General features: G+C 36.2%; 1 protein-coding gene across 8 annotated transcripts in view; it reads left to right on the forward strand.

Moving 5' to 3' along the window:
• JMJD1C (jumonji domain containing 1C) overlaps positions 1-15,447 on the forward strand; it is a 302,362-nt gene that overhangs the window by 240,277 nt on the left and 46,638 nt on the right. For 5 of the 8 annotated variants that reach the window (XM_043476846.1, XM_043476845.1, XM_043476850.1 and 2 more), the window contains one exon: positions 15,325-15,430. The exons of 2 other annotated variants lie outside the window; for them this stretch is intronic. In XM_043476846.1, coding sequence (XP_043332781.1) covers positions 15,424-15,430 — 7 coding nt within the window. In that variant the 5' untranslated portion in view covers positions 15,325-15,423. Of the gene's footprint in view, positions 1-14,580; positions 14,608-15,324; positions 15,431-15,447 lie in introns of those variants that run through there. One more of the 8 variants, XM_043476851.1, reaches the window with a different exon arrangement.

A 15,447-nucleotide genomic window follows, 5' to 3' on the forward strand; every position in this document is an offset into this window, starting at 1 on the left:
TATGTAATTAATTCTAAGTATTTACATTAGTTATATTCTAAAAAGTTGCAAGTTCTCAACTACATTAGAAATGATAGAATTAGAATGTCACATGTTTATTCATTTGCTTTGTTGTACATTGTGTGGCTTACCACCTTCAAAGTACTGACATTACCAACAGTATAATTACTGAAAGCAGTCTAAATTTTTTGTTGCAGTTCTTTTTATCTTTAGGATCCATTCCACTAGGGATATACTCATTTAATTTTCCGTGTGTATTATTGTCTTGAAATTTTTCCTCTCTATGCCTTGTGTTTTAAAAGGCATATATCCCTGTCCTTGTGCTCTGAAATCCATCTTCACATATACATTGTGTTCATTTACCTTATCTTAAACCTATTCCTCTTTTTCTTCTCATTATATAAGTAAATTCAGTTATCTGCATCCTAATATAAAGGTTCTCTGATCACACCCATTCTTAACTCCTATAGCTACATAGCTGGACTTAAAATCTTCTTATATTTAAAATCTTATATTTTCTAACCTCCCAGTAGCATCTCCAGTTATTGCAGCCTGACTTCTAGTTCCATTTCCACAAAACTAATGTTGCTGTTAAGATCGCTAATAACCTCTTAATAAAAAATAGTTTATTTCAGTCCTCATTCCTCTCCTACTGGACCTTTGCATTTAGCACTGTGAATCACTGTCTTGTATATACTTTTATTAACTGCTTTAAAGATTTCTGTAGTTTTAATGTTGGGTCATTTTCCACAGTCTTGCTTTTTGGTGTCTTCTCCTTTCACTACTTAATCTCAGCAGTGTCATATTTCCAGTTGCTTTCACTATCGTTTAAAAACTCTTATCTTCTGAGTCTGTACCTCTAGTCCAGACCTCCTTGCTACACTGTCAGTCATTTAACATTTATTTTTTTAGGTTCTTCTAAGTGTCCAGCATTGTTTAAACATAAGTTCCTGTCCCTTTGGAGCTTAAATTCTAGAAAGGGCACAGTAGAAAATAATAATAAGTAGTACAGTGTGATAGCTTAATTATTGCCACAATAAAAGAAGTAAAGCAAAGTTAAGAGCTATTGAGAATGGAGAAGGGGGAGGCAGGCTGGAGTATTGTGGTCACGGTGGATGCCATTGAGAAGGTGAAACCTGCATTTGCTGCTGCCTACTACACTGTTAGAGTTTCAGCACTCAAACCTTGTCTTTCCTAATCATTTTGTATCCTGGCTAATGGCGTAACAGTATCTACTCCATTTTGTCACTCAAATCAACATCTGAGAATGTTTTAGGTTCCTCTCTCGCCCTTACTTATTGGCTCCAAAAATTGCTGATTCTGCTTTAACATTGTATTTGTCCACAACATCCTCCTCATCTCTATTGTAAAGCATCCATCCTCATTTGGCTGGACTTTTATGGAGCTCTCTAAACAGGATCCTTCAGTCTTCCTGCTCGCTTACGTCATTCTCATTCAATCCATCTCATTGTACTTTCTCCATGTGGGCCATACTGCTGCATCTGTGTCTGTGTCTGCACATGCCTTTCACATGTCCTAAGAGCTCTTCTTTTCTGCTCTACCATATCCTGATAGGTGCCATTGTGTTTTTGAAGTTTCAACTCAAGAATCTAGATATTCATGCTTTTCTCAAGTCCCAACTCAAATGCCTCCTTTTCTGTGGTATCTTTCCTGATATGTACCTAACAGGACTGTCTTTCCCCGCCATCTTTGTCCCAGCTCTGTTATATGTAAAACCGTTTAATCTGTTTTGCAGTGATGTGTCTATTAGTCTCTGTTCCTGCAGTCTGTAATATCATTCTAGAGGCTGTAAGATTCACAGGGGCAGAAATTTGGTATTCAGAAACCTTGTTGAATGAAATTATTTCTAATATGTTTTACTCACTCTCCAGCACTTAGTGTTTCAAACATAATTCAAACAAATTATCTAATCTGATTTCCTCTACCATAGCCTATGAAATATCAAAAACAAAGTTTTAAAAAGTATGATGGTAGATTGGGAGCTTGATAGCACAAAAGGTCACAGGAGAAACTAAAACGTAGTTACAACTCAAATTTTGTCTTTCTAGAACAGTTTGGTGTAGAAGCAACAATACTTTATATCAGTCGATGTTAGACTATATCATAACAGTAATCAATCATGATAATTACATTATTGAAAAGCTAAAATTTTATTTAGTATGTTATTAAATGAAGGAACTCTAGAAATATTTTCAGAATGAGTGGGATTTTGATAAATTTTCTTAATTCTGTAATGTTTAAAAAGTGCCCTTCTTTTTATAATCATTTAACATGCCTCACTCATTTTACGTTCTCTTTTTTCCTGATAAGATTTTCTAAGTACATTAAACTTACCCTTTCAGAATAGCAAAACCAGTGACCTGGTAATTGTGATAAAGTACAGTTATGCATACTACCTTGCTTAGCAGTCCTAGGTAATTAAGATGTTCTTTTATTATGAGACTTTGGAGTTGTAATTTTAACTCCCTCCTTTTTTCTGAATAACTTGACACATTTGTCATGTATTTGTATTTGCAATTTGCATAGACTTAATGAGGAAACATACTTAACTTGGGGTCATATGATAAAAGTCTAATTAAGTCACTTGGCAGGTCCAACAAGACTGTCAAGTTACAGGACTTGTTGATTATTTCATTTTGGACTAGATATACTGTTATATTCATCTTATCTAAGAGAATTATTATATAATCTTAAATTTATAGGTTTGTCATTTCCATAGCAGTATATTGGAAATAGTGAAAATCAGCCCTGGAACATGTGTGGTATGGTGTTAATTTCTAGCTTTTCTCTAGTGCGGAAGCGGGAGCTGCTCTAGCTGTGGTGCGGTGGCTTCTCTTGTTGAAGCGCACAGGCTGGAGAAGTTGCTGCACGGGAGTTCATTCGCTGCGGTTCCCAGGCGCCATGGAGCAGTCTCCTTGGTGGCGGTGCGCAGGCTTAGTTGCCCCAAGGCACGTGGGGTGTTCCCAGACCAGGGATCCAGTCCCTGTCTCCTGCACTGGCAGGTGAATTCTTTTATCACTGAGCCACCAGAGAAGCCCCGCGTTTTATATTTTAAAAATAAGTGTTCCCTTTGTGTGATCAGAATAGTCATTGACTAGGAATTACTTTTAGTGGATTACTTTCCAAAAAATTATACAAGCATATAAGTTTATTTCCTCCTTACATTGAGCTCCCTCTCTCCCTCTTCACAAGACAGAGTGAGACTGCCATCGGTGGAGGGCTCATCAAGAGGAAGAGAGTTGCTTTTTTTTGTTTTATTTTCTTAAACTTAGCCTGTTCTGAAAGAATATTTTCAGTTACTATTTTGGAAAACATTAAACAGTTCCCAGGCCTTCCTGAGTTTGTTCAGTTGTAAGTTTGAGGAAACTGCAGTTAGTAAATTGTGGTTGGCAGATGCTGTAAGCAGGTGACTCAATAGGTTGAACTCAGGATGACTCAACTGTGTAAAAACCATGCTGATAAATAACTTGAAAGAAAAATTGCCTTCCAGACTTTTGAACTGCCATAAAAAGTTCAAAACTATTATAAAAGGTACCACAAAGAATATTAACATGTGGTTTAGAAGGAAACACATTTTCCTTCAAGTGGTTTTAAAAGTTTTACTTAATTGTTCTGATTTTTGCTCTGTGGTAATTCTGAGAGGAGAGGACACTTAGCAAGTTGTAGTTGAAAATGCAGAAATATTATAAGTCTTAATAAAGTTTACTCAAGAGAATACTTTGTAAAAGTCAGCTTCATTCAGTTTGGAGATTAGCAGAGAAACCCAAATAGAAGTTGTTTTAAATTAATTACAATAATAAAATATATAATTATTTTATTATTAATTATGTTAATTTACTATAATCTAGTTAGCTTTTTCTTTGATATAACTTAACAAATAAAAATAAAGCAAGTAGGTGCTTTGTTAAGAATTGATGCAATAGGGGACTTCCCTGATGGTCCAGTGGCTAAGACTCCAGACACCCAATGGAGGGGACCCAGGTTTGATCCCTAGACAGGGACCTAGATATCAAATGCTGCAACTAAGACCCAGCACAGCCAAATAAATACATTTTAAACAAAAACCCCTAAGAATTGATGTAATAGGACATGTATATTAATATAGTATATCCTATTCCAAAATCCCATCTGAGATCTGATAAGTTTTTTATACCTGATAAATGAGAGTTTATTGTTTTTGATAACTATTCCAAATTTTGGAATACTATATTCCCATGAACTGACTTTAGCACACATCATTTTCTGTATATAACAAAATAATTTGGTTAATTGAATTTCTTTTTACTTCTGTCATCATGACACTAATATCATAAGGAAGATACTGAAAACCGAGCAGAGAGTATTCAGATTCTTTATTCTGCCAGTTCATGGTTTGGACAATGGATTTGTGGAAAGGGCTTTGACATTATGCAGACTCTTGCTAATGTGCCTTCCAGCCATGTGATTTGGGGTACATTACTTATTACTTGAATTTGTTTCATCTGTAAAATGGAGAGAATAATATCAGACTAGCAAGGAATTTGTTAGGATTAAATAATGTTAATATTTGTGAAGTATTAATCTCATCTGTCAGTCAAAATTTAAGATTTTTTTAAAATTGTTTATACTGTTAAGTGAATATGCTTATTAAATAGATACTTTTTAAAGGCTGAGAAAAAATTCATCCCATTAATCATATATAGTCAATTTAGGATATGCTGCTACTGCTGCTAAGTCGCTTCAGTCATATCCAACTCTGTGTGACCTCATAGACGGCAGCCCACCAGGCTCCTCCGTCCCTGGGATTCTCCAGGCAGGAATACTACAGTGGGTTGCCATTTCCTTCTCCAATGCATGCAAGCATGCTAAGTCACTTCAGTCGTGTCCAACTCTGTGCAACCCTATGGACAAGAGCCCACCAGGCTCCTCTGTCCATGGATTCTCTAGGCAAGAATACTGGAGTGGGTTGCCATTTCCTCCTCCTAATTTAAGATATATTTATGCTATATTGAAACTAGAGGACACCACTCATCTAAATTAACCAAAATCAACCAGGGATTATGAAATTATATATAGACAGGACTTAATTATCTATTGTTTTAATTATATACAAAGTTAAAATATGATTGTCTTTAAATATTATGTGGCGAAGTTTTTAATCTTTTTTTCTGTCATTAGCTTCCTTCTGTGTCACTCAGTTTGAGTTTATAATCATTTTACTGGCTGTTTTATTCTCTTATATGAGTATATGATCAACTGAAAAACAAAAACCTTTTTTCTGTTTTAAAACACATAGACCCTCCATATACATGCATTAATTTGATTTGTTATTCATTTATTTCCTTAGAGTACTCAAAAGTTAAATGTTGGGTAGAAGAGTATGTAGTTGAAGATACTAAAACTATGGAGAACCTTATGTTGTACAGTGATGAAAATTTTGAGAAATAGCATGGGAGTAGATTGTTCAAAGCTTACGCAAATTTTTTGAGAGTACTAGCACATAAAATAATAATCATGTAAAAATAGTAGACTTTAAAATGACAAATTTCTAATAAAGTTAGGCATATACGGTACTTTAAGGGTAAGAGGAAGTTTGCTTGATATTAAGAATGTGTAAGGAAGACTTGAGATTGCTGGATTATGGAGTCGAAAGCAGAATAAAAGAAGATACAGTTCAGTTCAGTTACTCAGTTGTGTCCGACTCTTCATGACCCAATGGACTGCAGCACTCTAGGCTTCCCTGTCCATCACCAACATCACCTAGAGCTTGCTCAAACTTATGTCCATGGAGTCTGTGATGCCATCCAACCATCTCATCCTCTATCATCCCCTTCTCCTCCCGCCTTCAATCTTTCCCAGCATCAGGGTCTTTTCCAGTGAGTCAGTTCTCCGCATCAGGTGGCCAAAGTATTGGAGTTTCAGCATCAGTCCTTGAAATGAAAATTCAGGACTGATGTCCTTTTGGGTAGACTGGTTAGATCTCCTTGCAGTCCAAGGGACTCTCAAAAGAGTCTTCTCCAACACCACACAGTTCAAAAGCATCAATTCTTCAGCAGTCAGCTTTCTTTACAGTCCAACTCTCACATCCATACATGACTACTACTGGAAAAACCATAGCTTTGACTATGGTTTGTTGGCAAAGTAATATCTCTGCTTTTAAATATGCTGTCTAGGTTGGTATAGCTTTTCTCCCAAGAAGTAAGCATCTTTTAATTTCGTGGCCACAGTCACCATCTGCAGTGATTTGGGAGCCCAAAAAAATAAAATCTGTCACTGTTTCCATTGTTGTCCCATCTATTTGCCATGAAGTGATGGGACCAGATGCTATGATCTTAGTTTTCTGAATGTTGCGTTTTAAGCCAGATTTTTCCCTCTCCTCTTTCACTTTCATCAAGAGCCCCTTTAGTTCTTCTTCGCTTTCTGCCATAAAGGTGGTGTCATCTCCATATCTGAGGTTATTGATATTTCTCCTAGCAATCTTGATTCCAGCTTGTGCTTCCTCCAGCCTGGCATTTCGCATGATGTACTCTACATATAAGTTAAATAAGCAGGGTGACAACATATAGCCTTGACGTACTCCTTTCCCGATTTGGAGCCAGTCTGTTGTTTCATGTCCACTTCTAACTGTTGTTTCCTGACCTGCTACAGATTTCTCAGGAAGCAGGTCAGGTGATCTGGTATTCCCATCTCTTTAAGAATTTTCCACAGTTTGTGGTGATCCACACCGTCGAGGGCTTTGGCGTAGTCAGTAAAGCAGAAGTAAATATTTTTCTGGAACTCTTTTGCTTTTTCGATGATCCGGAGGATGTTGGCAATTTGATACCTGGTTCCTCTGCCTTTTCTAAATTCAGCTTGAACATCTGGAAGTTCATAGTTCATGTACTGTTGAAGCCTGGCTTGGAGAATTTTGAGCATTACTTTGCTAGCCTGTGAGATGAGTGCAATTGTGCAGTAGTTTGAGCATTCTTTGGGATTGCCTTTCTTAGAGATTGGAATGAAAACTGACCTTTTCCAGTCCTGTGGCTACTGCTGAGTTTTCCAAATTTGCTGGCATATTGAGTGCAGCACTTCCACAGCATCATCTTTTAGGATTTGAAATAGCTCAACTCAAGGAATGAACATTACTTCTTTGTTATATTGACTTCATTAACCTATTTTCCCGCAAATTCTTGTGAGCTGAAATGAATTGCAGAAACATTCGTTATTTCAGGTAGGATGTGTACTCCAGCTGCTTTTCAGAAAACGTTGTTTTCTCTCCCATGAGTGGTGTCATACATTTTTTACATTTTCTAATCTGATTGACAGAAAAACTGGAATACATTTAAATTTGGTAATTCTTGAATGATGGTGAGAGAACTTTTTTTTCTTCCAGAGGTTTTGTATAGTGTGTATAAGTAATGTGCCCAGTACTCTTGACTCTAAAATATTGATGTGTGATTTATATGCAGGGAATCAGATAGATCCTAACTATTAACAATTTAAATTTTGCCTAAAACTTAAACTTTTTAACAGTGATTAAGAATCTGGAAATTTTTAGATTTTATCATATAATATGTTGTGAAGAAGTCACCAAAATTGGCAATATAAGACTTAGAATTATGTTAGAAAGATTTTGGGCTTCCCTTGTGGTTCAGCTGGTAAAGAATCCACCTGCAATGTGTGAGACCTGGATTTATTTCCTGGGTTGGGAAGATCCCCTGCAGAGGGAGAGGCTACCCACTCCAGTATTGTGGCTTAGAGAACTCCATGGACTGTGTATGTAGCGTCCGTGGGGTCACGAAGAGTCAGGCATTTTAGAAACAACATATCACTCACCTTATGTAATAGAAAATATCAGGTAAAGTATTTGAAATATGTTGGTCATTTTTCCCAGTAGTATTTTGAGACAATTTTGTGACAGGGTGTGGTGATATGTTTTCTTCCTCTTAACCCTAATAGCTTTCTTTTCAGAGTTGTCACATGGTCAGCCCTTGGAGGAAGTAGAGAAGCAAAGAAATTAAGATTTCTTTGTCTCCCTGTTTGGATCTTCCTCTCCCCTGTTTTTTGTTTGTTTGTTTTGAATGAATATCTGTTTTCCTTAGGAGACAGTATAAATGAGATTATATTAAATTATCTTATGGAGAAAACACTCATTTTTCAGTCTTAAGATATATGAACCATAGGGTAAATTTTGGAAAATTTCTGCTTTTTCAATATATGTTCCTATTTTTACCCTACTCTGGAGTCCAGAGAAGTGCATAGTACTGACCTCTGTATATAATTCTCATTGACCCAAAGAATTGAATCTTATCTTTCAAAACGGATAACATTTCTACACTGAAATCAAGTACATTATTATTTTCAGAGAGCTAAACATGGTGCAGGAATGTACCCAGGAAATTGTTTTACTTGTGAAAGCCTTTAAAAAATGACTTATCTTAAAATAGTCTTTCTTTAATAATGAAAAGATTTTGGTATTTGTTTTTCTATGCATATGAATATGCAGACATTTATGGAAACAGTTTGCAGTCTATTTGCCATTGAACTGCATTGCCTTGATGAGAAGTTTTTAATTTTGGTTTATGTGTTCTTTTAAATCATGGGTAGGCAAAGTGACCGCAGGTCAAATCAAACCTCCTTCCTGTTTTTTATAAGGCCTTTCACATTTTTAAATAGTTGGAAAAAATACTCAAAAGAATGTCACAACACTGATCAATCTGTGAAATTCTGATTTCATATAATGCCAGTAAATAAACCTTGTTGAAATGCAGCCATGCCCATTCAGTTATATATTGTTTATGGTATTCTTTGGCTGCTTTGGGCCCTATAGTAGCAGAGTTGAGTCATTGAGACAGGGATGGTATAATCTGCAAAGTGTAATGTATTTACTCTTGGCCCTTTAGGGGAAAAGTTCGCCAACTCTTTGTTTAGATCAGGAAAATATATGGAAGCCCTCAGTGGTAGCTGCATTTAATTAAATTGCAGATGGTTAGACAGTTGTGCTTTTTGAAGACCTCTGTAGTAACTCTCAGACTTAATAGGTTTCCAATTTCAGTAGAGCCTTATTAACAAATTGGGTTCTTTTATAAGTTATACAGGAACGGGCAATAATAGCAGTTGATGTCACTCTTGACCTATATGGACCTATCATTCATGTTATTCACTGTTGGCTAGCAACCTCAGGGATCTAAGGACAGGCATTTGTAGTTTTGCTGAAGCATGAATTTAAATTATGACTGTGGCAAAGTGATGTTGCAAAGCATGTTCAATCACCCAATCTGACATTCAAGATACAGTTTCTTTTATGATTACTCTTATAAAATACAGTCAAGTATGATTTTTATAGGGGAATTTATGTAATATAATTGGATTTAAGATGTCATCACAAAGGTCAAGAACTTTATTGCAGGAGGAAAAAAATTCTGTTACTAAGGAACACTCAGTATAAGTTTGAAAGCAGGCCTTAGGTCATTCTCCATCGAAAATTGTCCAAAGGGAGAGAAGTTGGTCCAATTTTATATTTCTTATTTTTCAGTTTGTAGATATGGTGTATCACAGTGATTGATTTGCAGATATTGAGAAGTCCTTGCATCCCTGGGATGAATCCCAGTAGATCAATGGTGTATGAGCTTTTTAATGTATTGTTGGATACAATTTGCCAGTATTTTGTTGAGGATTTTTGCATCTATGTTCATCAGTGATATTGGCCTGTAGTTTTCTTTTTTGTGTGATATCTTTCTCTGGTTTTGGTATCAGGGCAATGGGAGCCTCATAAAATGAGGAAGTTTTCCTTCCTCTGCAATTTTTTGGAAGAGTTTCAGAAGGATAGGTGTTAACTCTTCTCTAAATGTTTGATAAAAATTTGCTAGTGAAGCTATCAGGTCCTGGACTTTTGTTTCTTGGGAGGACTTTTGTTTATTGGGAGATTTTTAATCACAGTTTCAATTTCAGTGCTTGTGATTGGTGTGTTTATATTTTCTGTTTCTTCCGGGTTCAGTCTTGGGAGACTATACTTTTCTGAGAATTTGTCCCTATATTTCTTGTATCCTAAAGTGAAAGTCATCAGTTAAGACTTTAGAGCAAATCTCTTAAAATTGTTAAGCCAGTCAACTCGGTCATATTGATAGAAACTAACGACTGGTATACTGTTACCTATTTCATGCCTCTGCTGGCTCTTCGGTCAGTATTTAAATCTAGAGGATGTGTAACATAAAGAAAATATTTGTTGAAATAGTAAGGAGCACTGTTATGGTATGACAGACTATTTCTTTATTATCTTAGAAAATGTGTTATATATACTTTAAGCACTGTCATGTTATTGCTGTTTTTAAACCTAGTCAGGCATATATGAATATTTTAGTGCTATGATCTTAGTTTTCACATTAGTAAAATTTTTATTGTTTCCCTTTGAACTGGGATGAAGTAGAGAATTGCACAAAAATTAGTTTAATGCAGTAGTCTTACTGTCAGAGTACAGATTCCAACCTGATTTTAGCTTTTATATTTTGAGGAATGGTGCTTTTTAATTTCATCATATTCTTCTGTATTCATGAGGAATACATCTGTGTTTCGATAATCTCATAGTAATTGAGGGTAATGTTTACCCAAAAATACAGCATTTGAGAATTTGTAGATCATGATTATGTCACATTGCCAAAGTGATTGTCTTCTCTTTCTTTTATCCTTTTTTGTTATAAGATGGCATGAATTTAACATCCTAAGTCTTTTCTGTTTGATGAGTGTTAGACTGTTTCTATATGCAGAAATTCACATGGCCAATATAAGGTTGTATAGAAAGATAACTTCCACCTAATGTTGAATTCTTTGCTTTTGACCCATCTGACTTAAGATATTATCTTTCACCTCTTCCATAAAATGAAAGAAATATGTCAGATTTTGAATGGCAGTGACAGTAAATAGACGATTATTTTTGCCTTTTCGTTAACACTAGTTCATGAGAAAACAGAATAAGTGAAGAGGCTGGGGTTTAGAGTCAGAACTACATTCAAGCGCTAGCTCTCTCCGTCACATCCTGACTATAACCATGGACCTCTCTGTGTATAATACGTGAAGGGGTATAATAATCTCAGCTCTACAAAAATTCATAGGTTTGGAAAGCATCCATAGTATCTGCCATAGTAAATGCACAATCTTGTTAGCTATTTTTCTTTTTTATTAATTATGTTAAGATGTCACTAATACTCGATTAAAGCTAACCTCTGTCTTTTCAAAAGGAGGAAAGTAACCGCACACAACTGAGCAATAAATATAGTCTAGAACTTCACTTAAGGCATTGTTTAGAACTTTCCCATATTTTCTATATAAATTTCTAGTACAGCAGATCTTGCTGCACTGATTTTCTTTTTTCCCATTAGTCATTTGCTGGAGGTTGTAACTTGTGTAATTAATACATTGGATGGAGTTTATGGAGAATATTCACAGAGAGTGCTATTCCTTCACTGTCTGGGGAGAGGAGATTAATGAATACGTATTATTGTAGTTATATAATATGAAATTGTTGAGGGGGGTAATTGCAGTTAATGAAAAGCTCAAGGCACAGCTGAATTTGTTAGTTGCATTCTGTCAAAGATAGTGAATATTTATTAGTAATTTATGATTACTATGCCCTTCTCTGTGAGTCTGCATTATCGCCTTGTATCTCATTTTTTCTTTTTACACTTTCACAACATTATGTCAATAAATGGGGGGAGAAACTTCATTTGGCAACCTGCTAAAACTTAACAAGATTTGATCTTTTATTCTTTTGTGAGCCTCTTTAAAATGGTAATGATGATTACAGTTCTACAGAAATACCTCTTTCTGGGGTGGGGGAAGATTTCAGTTTCTCACTCTTGGCATCAAGACTGACTGCCTCTCATCATCATTATTTATTGAGCATTTACAGTGCACTAAGCACAAGAGAGAACATACAGGAAACACTGTCCCTGCTCGGAAGGAGCTTACATTCAGTTCAGTCCAGTCACTCAGTCGTGTCCAACTCTTTGCCCCATGGGCTGCAGCACGCCAGGCTTCCCTGTCCATCACCAGCTCCTGGACCTTGCTCAGACTCCTATCGTGTTGGTGATGCCATCCAACCATCTCATCCTCTATTGTCCCCTTCTCCTCCTGCCTTCAATCTTTCCCAGGGCGGGGTGTTTTCCAGTGAGTGAGTTCTTCACATCAGGTGGTGAGCTTTGGGTATAATCTAGCCCCATTATTATTTAAAGAGAGGAAGGGAAAGGATTTCAAAGGCAAAGACAATGACAGACCATTCAGGATAGGTAGGGTACGTAGGGAGGTGAACATCTCATCAACTCTGGAGAGAGTTGCTGCAGTGAATAGGAGAAGGGAAAATAGTCTGTGGGATGCAAGTAAAGGAAGCAGGGTGTCCTTAGGCATTGAATGGACTCGGAGAGATCATGTGGCCTTTTCTCCAGATACATTCCCATCAAGTGGGAATGGTTGGTGACAAGACAGAAGGCTAAAAAAAAGGTAATCATGTGCATCTGAGGATCAAAACTGAAACCAGGCTTATAAGAATTTTAAGAACAATAAAAATGTCTCTAACTTATAAAGCACTATATGTAGCGCAAGATTTCAGCAACAATATGACTGTCATAGTCAGGCGTTGTATTGGGGTAATTTTCATGGGTTTTAATTTCATAATTAACTCATAAATATGTAAATGGAATGTCAGTACCTGGTTAAATTAGAATGAATGTGTTAAGACTGTTTTCTGAAAATTTTTTAAATTATTATAAAAACATACTCGTTAATATGAAGAGAGATATTAGTAACCCCACTTAAAACGATGAGGAAATTGATACATAGAAACTTGAACTTATATAAGGTTATTTGAGTAAGTAGACTGATACTATCAATTTTTTTTTTTTTTTACTATCAACTTTTAATAGTACACTTTGTTTTCCCTAGAAATGAATGGGTCATTATTAAGATGATAACTGCTGTCTAATGATTTTGGAAACATAGCTCTTTTTTTCAGTCTGTTGAATTGGGGGGAAAAAAAAGGTTTAGTCACTAAGTTGTGTCCGATGCTTTTGCAACCCCATGGACTGTAGCCCACCAGGCTCCTCTGTACAAGGGATTTGCCAGGCAAGAATACTGCAGTGAGTTGCTATTTCCTTTTCCAGGGGATCCAACCTGAGTTTTCTGCATTGTCAGGTGGATTCTTTACAGCTGAGCCACCAGGGAAGCCTAACCTGTTGAATAAATAAAACATAAATAAATATTGAGCAAAACTTACATGTCAGTAGTTTTAATTATAAAAATTTCTGTATAGGAAACTGATTTTATAAATCCTGCCTGTACTTGTCTACAAAGTATTGGCAGTGCTGCTTTAATAGCAGTTTATACTGTTCCCCTCCCCAAAATATAAAGGCTTGGCAGCAGTACACTAAAAGTAAATTTCATATAAGTCAGCTGTGATACCCATGTAATTGTGTGAATTTTCTGTGTGCTCAACGTCTTCATGCTAGTTAAGTGTCTAGAATAAGAGTAAGAAGAACAATCATGATAAAGATAGGCGTTGAAACTAGAGCAGACTTCAAGCTGTGGAAACATAAAACCATAACTCAACGTTTGAAGGACCATCATGTAGGAAAATGATTAGGCTTGTGTTTGACTCCAAGGAGTTAAGTTTGGATCTGTGTATGGAAGATAAAGTGAGAAATAACTTGGTATCTGTCGAAACTGTCTGGAAATGGTAATTGTTTTCCTTGGGAAACAGAAAGTTTCCTGTGTTTTGTCTGTCATGGACTTCACTGTCACCTCGGGTGCATCAAGAGGGTTAGAGTCTAAACTCCCCATGGTATTTTCTGTTACTCAAGTAATGAGATTCACTCAATGTGCAGTGTATTATTAAAGTGGAATGGAGAAAAGGGAGTGTTAGGAAGTTTCTTTACAGAAAGGAAGACAGGCCATGGTCTGGGCTTCCCCAGTTGCCCCTATGACAGATTTTACCTACTTTTTTGTGTAACATCTTTCCACTCCAGTATTTGCTTCTGCTGTGAAGCAACATTTTTGTATATTTTCCAAGGAGAGCATAGGTGATAAGTTTAAAAGTCTATTAGTTTTGTTTGTTGGTGTTCACTAGGTATAAACAAAGTATCAGTGTTTATCACAATATTATTCCAGAAATGCAGAGTGGTCCTTAAAGCAGTGATGAAGTAAGAAGAAAATTGCTTTATTTGGATAAACTTTAAAGAATGAAATATGACCTGCTTGATTAGGGATTCTTTGTACTCTTCAGCCCTTTTTTGGCATTTCCAAATTGCCAAATTATTTTTATTCACCAGATAAAAGTTTCTTCTTGTAGCTCCTTTCTGTTCGCTGGTTTCCATGATCTGCTAGTCCACTTTTAAAAGGGCCGCCAAATTGACAGTGCTGCTTTGTTGTTCTTCCCAGCTCTACTCTAGGGCTCCTGCCGCTGATCTCAAATGCAGGAGCAGCAGAGGTGCTTTGAGAGAGAACAGAATGTCAAAGAGTCCATCGGGGGACCAACAGATTGTGGGAAACCATGTGACTGTGTGATTCACATCTCCAAGGAGAGAGAACCGGTTGTTTCTGTGTCTAGATCCACCCTGTTATGAGGATAATATCATCAATAACGTAATTTAAATTGCCTGGATGCTTTGACACTGGCTTGAAAAAATAAAACTTTTATCAGTGAAATTACTGGTCAGATGAGTTTGAGTAGAACTGACTTTGATGGTGTTTAAATCAGGACAGTGGCTTGTCTTGTCAAATAATGACTTATTTAAAACTAATGTTTTAGGCTTGAAAAAATAAAACTTTTATCAGTGAAGTTACTGGTCAGATGAGTTTGAGTAGAACTGAGTTTGATGGTGTTTAAATCAAGACAGTGGCTTGTCTTGTCAAACAATGACTTGTTTAAAACTAATGTTTTAGGTATAGTGGGGAGAGGACAGCTCATCTATGTATGTATGTATTGCTCCCCAAATATTCAACTTGATTTCTTTGCTACCAACGTTACATGACCTGAAGCTATTTGGTTTGTATATTGCTTCTAACAGTGAAACCCTTAAAAAGGTGACTTATATAAGGCTTGCAGTTAGAGAACACATCAGTAGATTTCAGGTTTTTCCTTAATACGTTCTTGTCAAAGATCAAATCTTACCATGGATTTATTTCTTAGGCTCTGTTGTTATGTTATTGCTAATGAACTATAACTTACGAATTTGCATTTTTGCATACATTTAGATAAAGGAATTTTCTTCAGTCCTTAGAACATATAGGAAGGAAGGTTGGTAACATTAATGTTAGGACAGCGTAACCATGGACCTTTCTCTTAATCTGTAATTCTAGGACGACATAGACAGCCTAAACCCAGTTCTCAGGGACAACCCGCAACTTCAGGAAGAAGTGAAAGTCTGGGTAAAGGAACAAAAGGTTCAGGAGATTTTTATGCAAGGTAACTGTTTTGAGTTA

The sequence above is a fragment of the Cervus canadensis genome, chromosome 8 (genome assembly GCF_019320065.1).
Source record: "Cervus canadensis isolate Bull #8, Minnesota chromosome 8, ASM1932006v1, whole genome shotgun sequence".
In the NCBI taxonomy this organism is placed as follows: Eukaryota; Metazoa; Chordata; class Mammalia; order Artiodactyla; family Cervidae; genus Cervus; species Cervus canadensis.